Source organism: Calypte anna, chromosome 20 (assembly GCF_003957555.1).
Source record: "Calypte anna isolate BGI_N300 chromosome 20, bCalAnn1_v1.p, whole genome shotgun sequence".
Lineage (NCBI taxonomy): Eukaryota > Metazoa > Chordata > Aves > Apodiformes > Trochilidae > Calypte > Calypte anna.
In genome coordinates, this window is record NC_044265.1 from 6,530,531 (window position 1) to 6,545,241 (window position 14,711).

The following is a 14,711-nucleotide window of genomic DNA, read 5'->3' on the forward strand; positions in this document are numbered from 1 at the left end:
GTGAGTGTGATTAAGTAACTACTGATTCAGGGCAGATTGTGCAGTGAGATTGTAGCTGTTATATTGTTTGGTTATAGAAACTGTAAACAGATGCTAAAATGATGTAAATAGATTCCAATGTGATGCTTGGATTCCTTCATTCAAAGCACCCTAAACTTTCAAAATCAATCTAAAGTGGAATAAAACTTTGAAGCTGTAATTCCAGATACTGCTTTACTGTGACATCAGGTGAACATTTCTGGCCTATAATGGAAACCACCCTGAGCCATGTAGGTGTTCTGTTTAGATGTTTATGGTTGACAATTAGTAATTTTTACTTGGATAACTTAATTTGTACATGCAAAAAACAGATGAGGAAGAATAAAACTTCTGGTGGGCATGGCTGGAGTCCCACATTCAACAAAACTAACCTCTTGTTCCTGAATTGTACAACAGATGTTTCACTGAGAGAGGTCATTTTCATGCTCAGAGGAGCAGCAAAGATACAGTTCATCAGTCATAAATTTGCCTAATTAGATGTCTTTTTTTTCCTCCCAAAAATAGCCGTTCTACAGTAGTAGAGATTTCAGCCTAAAGAGAGAGAGCAGGGAAGCAGTGATGCAGCCCTTGGTAGGCATAATGGTTCTACAGATATATATCTGTGTATTTGTACATCCATATTTTTCCCCTTAAGACAGCAGCTCACATGCAGAGTAGAAATAATGGTAAGTGAAGCTGAAAAAACTTCCTTGACCTCGGGATACCCACAAACTGGAAAGGATGCAGTCTTATGCTTTAGGGAATCAACAAGAACAAAATAACTACCATACGCCAGCCTTGGAGTATTTTATCAGTGTGCTATTTTTGGAATTAAATCACAGCTGGAGAATCCTTTAATATTAGGATTAATCTCTATTAGTGACGGCATGAATCTAATCTGTGTATGACCAGTGAAAAACAGCAGACTCTCAGAAGTTTTTTGATCCTTCTGGATAGACTGAATATTCCCGGTATGTTCAGGCTCCTCTTCCCACCATTCTCTTTCCTACTCACCCTTCCCTTTATCTCTCTGCTAGAAAACTGAATCTACTGGGCTGTCATCCTTTCACATCTTTTTATGTCTTTTTGCCAGTCAAGCTTAATGTCAGCCTAAGGGAGATAGCTTTTAGCCAAGTTACTTGTGCAAAGCCTGTTACTTTCTGCTTTGGACCAGTGCTTGATCTGGCATCTTCAGACTGCTGATCCCTATGATCATGCTGAAAGATGAGGCTTCCTTTTCTGGTAAAAGCTTCCTTCTAGAAAATTGGCAAAACTGCTTGGCACAGCAGGTATATGTGCCAAGAGAATCTGGAGGAATCATGATGTTCAGAATTCAATTATTTTGTTGACAACCTTGGAACTTAATTCTGCTTAGTTGCCTTCCCTGGAAACCTGGGAGTTTTTGTGTTGCCTTTGCCTTTTCAGTTTTCTTTATGTAAACTCTGACATTGATGTTCTTTGAGAATAAAATTATATCCCCCACTGGAGACAAAGTGTGCTGCTATGGAGGATGATACATAGAAAAGTAAAACATTTTCAAAAATCCTAGGTGTAGTCAATGTTCTAAATATGTCTGTGACTCACTTCAGGGAAGTTCTGAGGGGTGGAGAACTTACTTACACAGGTAGTGGAGAATACTTCATTGTGTAGATGGGCCAGACCCTGCAAAGAACATTAATTTCCTCCACTGTCTGTGAGGCAGCAAGGTTTTGCCAAAATTTCAGTGGTTCCCACATCTATATGTGACTGTTCACCTGCAGCTCACAGTTCTGGATGATGTTCTATAATTGATGCTCTACTCTTATTCAGGTTAGATTGAAATGATGGGGAAAGTGAGTGTCCTAATATTGAAATATTAATCCTGACAAGCACTTAAATACAAGCGGTGAAAAACTGGGCCCTGGACCAAGATCTGGATGCCAGCTTATTCAAAACACTATGTCAGCATATGTATTAAAATGCTGGGAGTTGCTTCACACAATCTGGAAGTCCCTACTCATTAGTACTCACTGTTTTAATGCTGTGCTTTAGTGTCCTGACATTTTGAAAGCACATTTTCTCAAGATAACAGTGTGAGAGGGAAAAACTGCCCAGAAAACTCCCACAGTTTTGTGCTGGGCTTAGCACATTACTGGAAGACAAGGCAAAAAATGCATGTGAGCACTGTGAGGAGAGCTTTTGTTCTGAGGACACGTATTTCTGGAAATGCTGTCATGTTTGGTTTTTGGTGTTTGGTTTTGTTTGTTTGTTTGTTTTTGTTTGTTTTGTTTTGTTTTTTCCAAGCTCTGAAATTCCTGCTTTCCTTTCTAATTTCTCACACCCTGCTTTCTGCAAACACACAGGCATTTCTGCTGCATTTATTTGCAAAAGCCAGTCACAACATATTTCTATTTGTAGACGATGAGTAAAAGGAAAACATGAGTAGGATGAATTTTAGATGTGATTTGGCTTTAGAAAAAAAAGCATTTATCAAATGCTGTGGTGCTAATGAAAGAGATTGATCTGACAGAACTGAAGAATAAACTCTTCCTTGAGCTGCCATCTAGACACATCCGGACTGTAGAACAGTTCACAAGGGATGTGAAAGTTTCCTTCCACAGCCATGCCAGTGGCCCTCAAGCTTGAAATAGGAGGACCACCTCCAAGGGTGAGAGAGGAATTAATTCTCCATAGCCATTCAGCATTTGGCCTCTCTACTGAAACTCTCAACAAGAGGGAGCCAATTAATGCAAATTAATTGTGGTAATGGCTTTTGTGATGTGGAACTAGGAACTGGATCAAGACCACCAAACTTATTTCACATGGGCCAGTAAACAGCCTTAAAATGGAGAGAGCTTTTCTTCTTTCATGAGCTGGATTAAATCCAGTGACCTGGAGGTGAAAGGTGTTAGAGCCCAGTGTCCTGAGCCACACAGTCCTCTTATATTTGTATTGGAATTCTTTATAGGTGTTTTATGAAAGACCAAAAACATTAATTATCTCCATGGCTCTGAGAAGAGGTGTGGAAGAAAGCTGCTAAATGCAGGAAGTTACAATAGGGGTTTTTTCCCTTATTTCAGGAACAGTGTTGATCTCTACAAGGGCAGTGTCTGTGTTACAAGACCTCAATACAACACTTTTTACATTGGCTAAAATTACATAATGCCATAAAAGAACTGTGTACTCTATTTGTGTCTCTCTTTGCTTGTGTTTATTTGCTAAAAGAAATAAAATCTGAACAGATGCAGAGAACTGGGAAAACCTCTATTGACAGAGTAGGCTAAAAGTTGCTTAATTCAGTGAGCCTAAGGCAAAATGGGCACAGGGGAGTATGTAAGGTCACTGAATACACTGATGGGTAAACACAAGTGAAGAACTATTTAAGTTTCTAGATGGGGCTGGCACTGAGCCAGTAAATGAAAACTGGACACAAATGGATTTGGGATGGAAACTAAAAGATTCCTTAGAGTCAGGAGAATGTGATTCTCAACAGAGCTGGTGGTGGCAACATTCTAACCTGAGTCAGAGCAGCAGCTCAGTACCTTTGTGAAAAGAATGTCCTGGTTGCCTCTGGCAGGGAATATGAGATCTCAGAAGATGATGTGAATCAGCATCTAGAAAAATTGAAAGTTTTGTATATATACACTGCTTTGTATTGATTCTGGAATAGCTTCCTAATTTAAGTTGTCAGAAAAATCTAAAAATTAGTTCTTTCTTTTAGAGAAAAAACATATCTGCTTCCTATTCTTTGTCTTACTTATTTGTGGCTAGCAGTCTTAATTTTTTTCCATCTATAATTCTTCTTCTTTCCTCAACTTGATAGTAATAGGCCACCATGGTATACATAGGTATGGAGTGTAAAAGAAATATTTATTGTTTTGTACTGATTTTCCCTGAATTCTCCTGCTTAGAGACCGTGACTACCACCTGAAGACCTACAAATCAGTAATCCCTGCAAGTAAACTAGTGGATTGGCTTATTGCACAGGTAAGAATATTTTAAAGCAGTGATGTCTTTAATCTTTCGGTTCCATTTAGGGGACAGTAAGACACATTTCTATAGAGAACATAATTAAACATATTCTGATACTTTGAACTTAAAATGTTATGCTTTCTGGCATTGTTCATTTGGTGAAAAATTATTTGGCGGCATAAAGAGGAGGAAAGCCCCTTTTCTGAAGCCATTTAAAGCAATGTGGATCTCATTTAATCTCATATAAGTGTGGTACAATTTTTTGAGAGATGAATCTATATATAGTTTTATACCAACAACTACTCCATTGTCTTTAGAAACTGTAGTTGTCCCATATTTATTTTGTAATTACAGTGGGGAGCCTGTAGCTTGGCAAATAAAATTTGGTAGTCTAAATCAATCTAAAGGGAGAGTGTGCCATCTTGCTCACCAGTGTAGAGTGAAAGGCTTGTTCTGGTTTTGTCTTAAATGGTGGCCTGATTCAAAATCATATTAAGTCCTATACTGCCAAAATGACATAAAGTGAGGGTAGTTTGAATGAGAATCAGGCCTCTAACAACCCGGGATGTTGTCCTTCAGAAATGTTTTATGCAATTGCATTTGACATCCTCCTACATTAATAAGATCAGTATGACTTAAGGTTGTTTTGTGCCAAGTAACTGGATGTGAATGGAGTAGCCAATTGTTTCCCTGTTCAGGGCATAGAGGGGAGTGAGGATGTACTGAGGTTGCCATATCAGTTACATGTGATTTAATGGGGTCTTGTTCATGGAAAGCTGAGGGGCAAGGAAGCCTGCTTTGGTCAATGAGGAGAGATGTAATCAGGCTAATCCAGCCAAATAAATGTCATGCAGCTGTAAACAGCAGAAAGACTCAGATAGCATAGGAAAACAGCTCTTTATCTGGAAAAGGTAGGTAATTTCCTTCTCTACTTGTTTCATTCTGGTAGGTTAGTCTGGCTGTTAGTTCTCCTGTTTACTGAACTTTACATAAAGACTGAACCAGAATGTATTAAAGCCAGATATGGAGATACAGAAATCTCTGTAATTTACATTGTATGTGTATACAGATATAGAGATATGGGAAATTTCTTCTGTGGGTTGTGAACAATCTAGGTCAGGCATAATCTTAATTGCTGGGTTTATGCACCTCAAAACAATCAGCCATGGACCATGAAATCATTACCAGAACTAGACAACAATACCAATATTAGTAATGGTGCCAGTGATAATAACAGTGTGCTCTGGACATGATTCTTCACTATGGTACTGACTGTAAACTGTTTCTGTTATACTGCTGACTCCAGTTCAGTGATTATATTTGAATAAACAAAAATTATCTTGTCAAAACTAATGTATCTAGTTTCACATCCAATTACTGTATGAAAAAAGTTACAAGAGACATTCTGTCAAGACTGTTGATTTTAAGTGGTTCTTTGTCTTAAGATTTTTGTTATTGCTTTCATTGTATTTGGACAAATTGCTAAATACCATTTAGAAGTACTTACAGGTGAGCTGAAATGATTAAGTTATATTTTATAATTCAACAACAGTGTTTTGCTGGGAGAATTTTGGGGGGCCATCAGGAATAGCCAGGTCTGGTTTAGAGTCTTCCTACACAAAGATTTCATTGCTAAAACAAAAGTAGATTACTAAAGGTTGAGGTAACATTAAAAGGTATTTCTTCTCCAGTGTATTTAGAGCTGAAAGAAAAAATTAGATTTTTAAGTCCCAGTCTCTGCAAAATAAACTACCCATTTATCCCATAAAGTAACACAAAATGGGTACTGACAGTTGTCATAGAGAGGATGTTTTAAATGAGGAAAGACTTACAGAGACTTGAAATTAGTTAATAGTAAAAGTTAAAATTCAGGTTTATAAAAGGCCTTTTCTTGGCTTTCCTTTTGTGATTACATAATCATGCAGATTCTGCAGGAAATTTTTTCCTACAAAAGACAACAGCATTTAGTTAATACATTGTAAATGTCATGCCTTTTGTTTGGTTTTAGTTTTTGGGTTTTGTGTTCTTTTGCTTAAGCAGTGGTGCTGCTGATTGGCAAGACCTGATCCTGTTTTATCCTGTATTTAAATAATATCTTTATACCATGCCAATGTAATTTGCCAGTGGTTGCCTGGCAAATAGCTGCTTAGTCCTTAGTAGGACTTTTGAGGTAGGACTGATTGATGTTCTGCTGGCAAGGTCAGAGGGCTCTTGATCTGCAAGCTGAAAACAAAGTCAGTATGCTACTGGGCAGCTGCTGTTAGAGCTTCAGGATACCTGGTTTTTGAGATGGAGAGGAAAAAAGAAGGTGTAATACATGTGTAGGATCTGCAAAATTAGAAGATGCATAGAGAAAGCTGAGCACTTCTGGTATTTAACTGAATTGTAGGTGCAATACATAATGCCATTTCAGGTAAATTTGTAAATTTCCAAGTCACCTTTGGAACTGTTTTGAAATACTACACTCAGGGCTTCGGGTAATGAGAAACTGAAGCCTTTGTTTGTAGGTCTGCTCTGTAATAAAAGAATGCTACTGCACTTGTAACTGGTCTGACCTTTGGAGTTCACATACACAGGGTATAATCAGGTTATTCTCCTGTATAGATAAGATCTCTCAGCATCTCTCTGTAAGAATGAGTTTTATTGTCTGTGGCTAATGAGTCCTGAAGTCTGACACTATGATTGCTAATAAAAAGTCTTTATGTTGAGATAATATTGTGTCCCTTTGTGGGTTAAACAACTACTCTCCAGAATCCTGGTCTTTGTCCTTCTAGTTCCTGTAAGAGGCAAGAGATGCTATTTATAAGAATGAATGGGATTTGGGCAACGGGGTGGCTGTTTTAATTTCTTGCTATTGTTCCCTACAAAGAATATCCTGCTAATTTCAGAGCCACAAGCTATGTGGTGGGGAAGGGAAATAGTTTAGCTTAAGGAAGTTGTCTGAGATGTGATATTTATCCTCTTGTTTCTAGGGAGACTGTCAGACTCGGGAGGAAGCTGTCGCACTGGGTGTTGGACTCTGCAATAATGGCTTCATGCATCATGGTAATGCATCAATATTACTTCCTACAGCCAATTAAAGGATTAGCTGACTGGCTGAAAATCCCTTCTCTATCGGCTGTGCTGTGCATGCTGATATGTGTACATGTGCAGGCATCCCAGCAGGTCCTTCTGAAAAGCAGTTTTCAAGCTTATTCAAAATGAACCTTCCCAGGTGAATCCCCTTGCTAACAGTTATGATTAGATAAGCTAAATAGGAATGTTTTTTCACTGCATCACTTTCAAAGCTATCAGACCAATGCATCAGGGAAGTACTGTCCTGAAATATTACCAAGAAATGTCAGGTACGAAGTAGAATTGCCTACTTCTTGCCACTTTGGGAACAAGCACAATCCTCAGTGCTCAGTCTCTGAATTGTCCAAATCTGAAATGCCAAATTGCCAAGTTAGATATTATCCATCCTCAGTGATGCTGCTGGTAAACTGGGAAAGTAAACACACCACATCTGTATCAGTACCATCTTGCACATATGAAGTCCCAAGAACGAAACATGTTTTGTCCAATGAAACATCCAGTTTTAGTCATAACTAACGTTTGTTCTCCATGTTTTGAAGAGTGCTTTTGAGAGTAGGTTGTTGTAAATCTGCTGATAGAGATGCATCTGGTCTTTGTTCTGTAAAGATGGGGAAAAGTTTAGGATTTCCTTTAACTTTCTTTTTTGTTTCTCTCTTTTTTTTTTTTCTTTATATAAATGCATGTATTTATTTCATATATATTTTTTCCAGTGCTGGAAAAAAGTGAATTTAAGGATGAATCCTTGTATTTCCGCTTTTATGCTGATGAGGAGATGGAAGGCACCAGTTCCAAGAGCAAACAGCTACGGAATGACTTCAAGCTTGTAGAAAACATCCTGGGAAAGAGTCTTCTGGTAAGAAAAATATTAGTGTAAACTTTGATGTTCCTGTGAAACTGGTGTTGTTTTATACTAGAGGAGAATGAGAAGGAAAACTATAATAGAGTAAAGTTGGAATGGGAAATTGCACCTGTGGTTACTTTTCTTCAGTGTATGAATACCAATTCTTGAGCTACTTTGCCATAGACCTCCAATTTCTGTAGCTCTGACTTTTCTAGCTGGGCAGATGGCATAGCTGATTCTAGCAGCAAAGGAAGTCTGTAAATTGCAGGGTGCACTACCTGGGAGCTGTGGATTCACAGCTCCCACACTCACATGCAAAAGCAAGTAAGTTCCTGCCTATTTCTGATAGGTCTCAAGAAAAGAGAAGGGTCAGAGATAAGACTGTTTCCCAAGGTTCACAACCCAACTCCTATTCCCATGAAGCCCTGGAAGAGTTAGGAAGTGAGCTGGAGATGGAGAATGTTAGCAAGCACCATATATTTCTTGAGCTTGCTGTGCAGGCAGCACAGGGTTGATGTGGTAGAGGAGAAAGCAGTGGGCAGTATTACCTTGGGTGAGGTCTGCCATCAAGTTTAAACACAGTTTAAGCATAAACACAGTTAAAAGACCCTTATATGTGAGGTAGATTCAGGTGCAAGTTAAAAGCATGATAAGAACCCAGATACTTCAGGACATCATTGTCTAAATGAAATAAATATTCCTTGCATTATTAGATTAAGTATGAGCTTCACTTTGTTTATGGAAACCATTTAATAAAAGATGCTGTTCTTTATGTTCATGCTTCTGCAGCATTTTGCCGTCATGTCCAGATTCCCACCTCGCTAAATGCCATCACTGTCCTTACTGCACTGGGATTATTCTCATGCTGTTTGGACATGGTGGTCAGATTGGTGCAAACTCTTTGTTCTGAGATCCTTGTTTACTGCCAGTGGCTCCATCTTTTTCAAACTTTGAACACTGGCAGAATGCAGGATCAGGATAAAATCTTGGGTCAGAAACTACAAAAAGCAGAACTGCTGGAAAAGATCCAGAGGTCCATTGTATGGGAAAAATTTTCCTGTGGTTCACACAAACTTCAGTGTCTCACTTTTGTCTTGTCTCCCAGGAGACCAATCTGTGTTTGTCTGAATGGCCAGAAGTAATATTTGAAGCACCATGGTCCCTCAGAATTACTCCTCTATGAATCCAGTGCCAGACTGGAGTGTCAGGTTAATATGATTATCCTACTGGAGAGCTGTTGGATGAAGGGAAGCAGATAAAATGTGGTATGCTTTGTGGGTTTTTCTAGTTGTGATTTGCAAAGCACTGAGAGACCAGTTTCATGTAAGTTGGTGGGAATTGCTATTGTTCAAGGAGTTTTAATTTTCCAATTTATCAAGGCAATACAGTTTGAGGAAGCAGATTGACTAGCACGTCTCTTCCACTTTTTTCTGTCAGTTCAAGGTATTTCTTTTAAAATGCTGAAAGGTAATGCTTTTGCTGTGAAATGAGGGATTTAAAGTTCTTTGATTCTGTTTTCTGTTAATTATTTATTAGTTATTCACTAAAGAGACAGAAGAAGCAAGCAAACCTGGCACGTAGACTATTTGCTAGTGATTAATCATAATCCCTATTTGTTCCTCCCAGTTACTCTGTAATTCAGTAACTGAAATAGTTGCAACAAAAATATTTTAATTTATAATAATTAATTTAATTAATAATAATTAATTTAATTAATAATAATATTATTGTAGTTCTTAAGTGTATCAGCCAGTGGAACATCACTGTTTGCCTCTTTTACATTCATGATAGGGCATTGGCCCTTCCCATCCCTGATCCCACTATAGAAGTCTAATGGAATTTCCTCAGCACTAGCTTTTAGAATATACTTTTCTACTGCCATGAAATCCTAGCTGTTTAACAGACAGCTTCCCCCAACCCCTTCATCTAAGAGCTTGCTCTTGAAAACAGGAAGCAACAGAAGTTTTGGCAAATAACTAATTATCATAGAATCATAGAATCATAGAATTGGCTGGGTTGGAAGGGACCTCAGAGATCATCGAGTCCAACCCTTGAACCACCGTTGCGGTTATAAATGCCAATGGAAAAAAGTGCTTTTTGTCTGAAAAAATCCACTTCAAACAAAATTTAATACTCATTTATTTGTGCAGTTCTTTCTCACTGAAGGACATAAATCTTGACAAACTGGAAAAATATACAACATTCTTTGCATAGTTGAAGAGAACTTGGATTTTGGCTCAACTCCAAGCATTGTGACTTGGTACTGCAGTGTGCTGTTGACTTGTGATCAGCACCTCTACTTGTTAGTCCAGGCCAACCTCAACACAAATTAAAGTCTGTAGCTTGGAGCTGAGCAACAGACAAGACAGAGTCCTCCAGAGTCTCAGGTGTATCACTTACCTGATCTCAAAAGCATTTCCAGTGATTTCTAAAGATGATGCCTGTACACTTCATGTAGCATTCTCAAAACTGTTATGTAGGATTGGAGGTCTGGACTGTAATTCTAAAATCCATTAGCTTTCCAGACCTGTGACATCTCCTGTGTTTCTCCAGGGTTTCCCATATTTCTTACTCTCAACTGTGTGCTGCAGTGGTTGCAGGAGAGGGTAGTTGCTGTGTCCCACTGCCTTCACAGCTGGGGCTGTGGCATGACCTCTTATTTAACTCATGCAGGGGCCTGAGTACTGTAGCATATTTAATGAAAGCCAACGGTTTGAGCTCAGAAATCAGGGCTACCTGGGTTTTAATTTAATTTCTCACATGAACTCACTGTGTGGCCTGAGCAAGACCTCCATGCCTCTGAAAATTAGGAAGCTAAATCTCATCTATCCACTGACATCTAGAATCAGATTTGAAAATGAAAGTGTCCTTCTAATTCAGCCCTTCAAATACCAAGTTTTTAGGTAAGAGGTAGTACTGTCATCTAAGTTCATGGCTGTTCCATTTTAAACCAGCAAATCCAATAAATGTAGTATTCACCTTAAAACTCTTACAGAACTATACGACATGTTTTTCTTATTTTAATAATGAATTAAATAATAATTTGTATTACTCAAATAAAGCCATATTTGGCCCTTAATAAAAATATCTTCCATCTTTAATTATTCCAGAAGAATAATTCAAGAAGAATTATTCAAGAAGAATTATGTGCTAATAGAAAATGTCCTAATTCTGCAAAATTTGAGCAGAGAACAAAAAAAGATACTGCCCTTTGTTCTTTATTATTCTGGCATACCACAGTCTATTGTAGCTTGAGAATTCAAATCATTGATTTAAAACACTCCTGGGAAGAGAGCCACTAATAAGAGCCCATCCTCTAGGGATTTTTGATCTCCCAAGGAGATAGGCTGGCAAGTCAGTAACAAGAGACATCCATCATCCAGGTGTAGGTGGACAGATAAAGGCTTTGAGTGAGTTTAGATACTAAAAATTACAGTGAACTTTGGAGTGAAAAACATCCTTTAGGTTGTAAATCTTTCACTGTTCAGGATGAACAGTTCAATTTCAGTTCTTAATTTTGAAACTCACAAACCTGAGGAAAATGAAACAGTAATTTGGTGTATATGAAGCCTGTTTTGCTAATGTAGCAAACCATACCTTTCAAGATAACAGGGCTGGCTTAGATTCCGGAGCTTCTCATTGAAAAGAAATTTTGCCTTTTCAAACTTTGTTTTGGTGCCCCCAGAGCTGTGGACTTTTGAAAGGCTGGGGAGACTGAACAGCCTGGGAGGTGAGGTGGCAGGAAAATACCTGTCTTCAAATGAATGCTGCTAAGAGCCACAGAAACCTCATCAGTTTTGTGAAGCATTCAGACTTGACATTATCTGATAAAGTCACTGCTTCTTAAGAAATTCTTAATCAGGTCAGACTGTTCAGATGTGTCTAACAGAGAAGAGTTCATGCTGGGCAGCTGTCGAAAAGGTTGTGGGAGAAGGATGTGCATCTTGTCCTGGAGCCTAGTTTAGGTGGTTGATCTGCCCCTGCTGCCTCTTCTGCTGCTGGTGTCCCCAGGAATTCAGGCTGACAGTTTCTTCTTCTGCACAATACAGGTGTAATAGGCCATTCTTTGCATAGCATGTGTTCTGCTCATGTTTTGATTAAACATGCTTACTTCTTATATGATTTCATATTTTAACGTGGTTGTCTTTCAAGATTAAACAGCTGCTGTCTTATATTCAAAAAACTGAATGGATTTCAGGGGCAGAGAAATCATTCTTGTAAATGGCAAGTTAGTTAATTGCTTTGGACTCCTTAGGGAAGAACAGTCTTCAGCTGTGAATTTGCACGTTATTACTACTTTATAACAAAGAATGAATCAGAGCCTTCTCCAACTATTGTATATTGAATATAAGTTTGTGGAGTTGTCTGCTGCTTGAGTTGGGCAAATCAAAGCCTCCAAATTTTTATATATCTTTTTCAAGTATGCTTTCAAGATCCAACAAAAGAAACAGAGCAATCTCTTGAAATGTAAAATGAGAATTTGATGGTATGGCTATCTGAGAAATTTTCCATCTGATCACAGATGGGAAGTGATGAAAGTACACAACTGTGTTGGGCTCAAACTCACTACACTTACAGCACATTAAAAATGTAACTGGTCATATACTCAATTTTTTAAGCTGTCCTTTTATTAAGGATGCATAAACAGCATGGATTCTCAAAGTATTTTTAGAAATATCCTATATGGATATATTCCTGTCCATGTCTTAATCTGAACACCACATGAGGATTTTTTCCCTGCAGATATATCATGCCATGCATTAGTTTAACTTGGCTGTATGGTTCCTGCAGGAAAGGATCATTCTATTTCTGCTTTTTTTTTTTTTCTAAGGTGAATTTGTTTAAGTGACAAAGCTTATAAGCTGAAGGTGTTGATTTCAACAGGAAAAGAACAGTATTTTAAATAGTGCAAGAATCATTAGAATCAAGGAAATAATTCTCAGAATTCTCAGTAATTTTTTTGCCCAGTGGCATGCCAGATAACAGTCAGACTTATTTTTCTTTGTGACTCAATTTTAATTTATCAGATGGTTCTTAAATGCATTGTGCTTGTTCAAATGCAAGATGTTTATCTGGAAGAATTTCCACTTGTGCATTACCAGTGGTGAGGATTGCTTTATTTTTATTAAATGAAAAGTGAGTTGTTAAGCTTTGTTTTCATAGTTCATAAGCCATGAGAAAAGGATGAGTGAAATACGTACTTGCCGTGATCAATATGATTTAAGAAAATTATTTATAAGAAAAGTCTGTGTAACCTCAGTGCAAATCAGAGGATGCAGATTCTCAGGAGAAAGAACAAGTCTACCAACAATAAAAGGTGCAAACTGAGCATGTAATGCTCACCAGTGGAAAACACTGAATATTGATTAATTCTGTAGTCTAAAGGTGAGATATCTAATGAAGAGTGAAGGACTAGCACTTTAAAGGAAATGCAGTTGCTAATAGAAGAGTTGATTACCCGCTGGAAAAAACTCAAGGACAGAAATAGATTCTTCAGTTTTTAAAGGTTGCAGATCATAACTGGATAACTTTTGGGTGAGTCTGCTTTTGTATGGTAAGGGCTCAATGAAAAAATTATTAGATTACATTTCACAGTTTATGTTATATAGGAGGTCAGACCAAATGACCAAACAGTCCCTTTCAGCCTGAAGATCTACAAGTCTGTATCAATCATGGCTTGCAATGAAAAATTCACTTTCTCATCTACATCTTTCAGCTTTCAGCTAACTCTATACTTATGAAGCATTACCATATGCTTTTTTAAAGATTTTACCAGAAGAGGATGACTATGGGTTTGACATAGAAGAAAAGAACAAAGCAATCGTGGTGAAGTCAGTTCGACGGGGGTCTTCTGCAGAGGTAAGACCTGATATTCCCAAACACTTTGGGTTTGGAACCTAAGAACATTTCAGTGCTTTGCAAATGTACAACCTTCTCCTTTCAAATCCTGTTTAAAAGCATGCATGCATTTCTCTCCTGAGCCCTGGTATTTTTAATGGCTCTGGAGAATATATTTCTGTGTTTCTTTGTGGCACATAGATATCTCAAATGTCACAGGATATGAGTATTTAGTGATCATGTGTTTATCCATACAAAACCCTTGAGTGGATAACAGAATGTGGTCTCCCATTTACTGAAATAAGTCACAGAGAGACTGAAAGGTGTTTAAAAGCTTTTTAGCTGCCTTTTAGAGCCTATGAAGATAAGACAGGACTAAATGACTTGCCCAGGGTTTCACATTAAATTGTGGCAGCATACAGACATTACATCTAATTAAAAACCCAAGACAACCATTACAGAATTCTGTAATATCAAAATTCCTTTGCTGGGCTCTGCTTTAGGCCACAAGTAACTCCTGGATGACTCGCCCAATGCAAACAGCTGAAGTGGATAGACTGATTTTATCAAGCTGAGAATGTCAAACAAGAAAGAATTTTGAACTGAACATTAATATTACAAATAAATTATTTCAGTATTCCTGATTCTTGTTTGTTTTATGGTCACTAAGGAACCAATCCTGTGCTCTACCTCATGCTCAGAATTAACATTGTTTGGTCAAAATTGTTATTAATCTAAACCTCTGCTATAAACCATTGCCTGACCAGCTAATCCTTCTGCACTTGCTTTGGCTGGATGCCTGTGGAATATTCTGCAAATCTGTTGTGTTTTAAGACAAGAGAAGCACAAAATTTTCTAAGGAATTCTTTTCTTGATCTTCCAAGACAAACTATCTGTGACCGTGAGCCTCTCTTTTCCACTTGATCTTAAAATATTGCTCCAGAAAGGAACTAAATCTGCATCTCTCTGTACCAGAGGGCTGTCAGCT

General features: G+C 37.9%; 1 protein-coding gene across 5 annotated transcripts in view; it reads left to right on the forward strand.

Moving 5' to 3' along the window:
• The window catches only part of PREX1 (phosphatidylinositol-3,4,5-trisphosphate dependent Rac exchange factor 1), a 137,774-nt gene that overhangs the window by 98,854 nt on the left and 24,209 nt on the right, over window positions 1–14,711 (forward strand). For all 5 annotated transcript variants that reach the window (XM_030463158.1, XM_030463156.1, XM_030463157.1 and 2 more), the window contains 4 exons: window positions 3,909–3,984; window positions 6,942–7,014; window positions 7,755–7,897; window positions 13,652–13,744. In XM_030463158.1, the coding sequence (XP_030319018.1) occupies window positions 3,909–3,984; window positions 6,942–7,014; window positions 7,755–7,897; window positions 13,652–13,744 (385 nt within the window). The remainder of the gene's footprint in view (window positions 1–3,908; window positions 3,985–6,941; window positions 7,015–7,754; window positions 7,898–13,651; window positions 13,745–14,711) is intronic.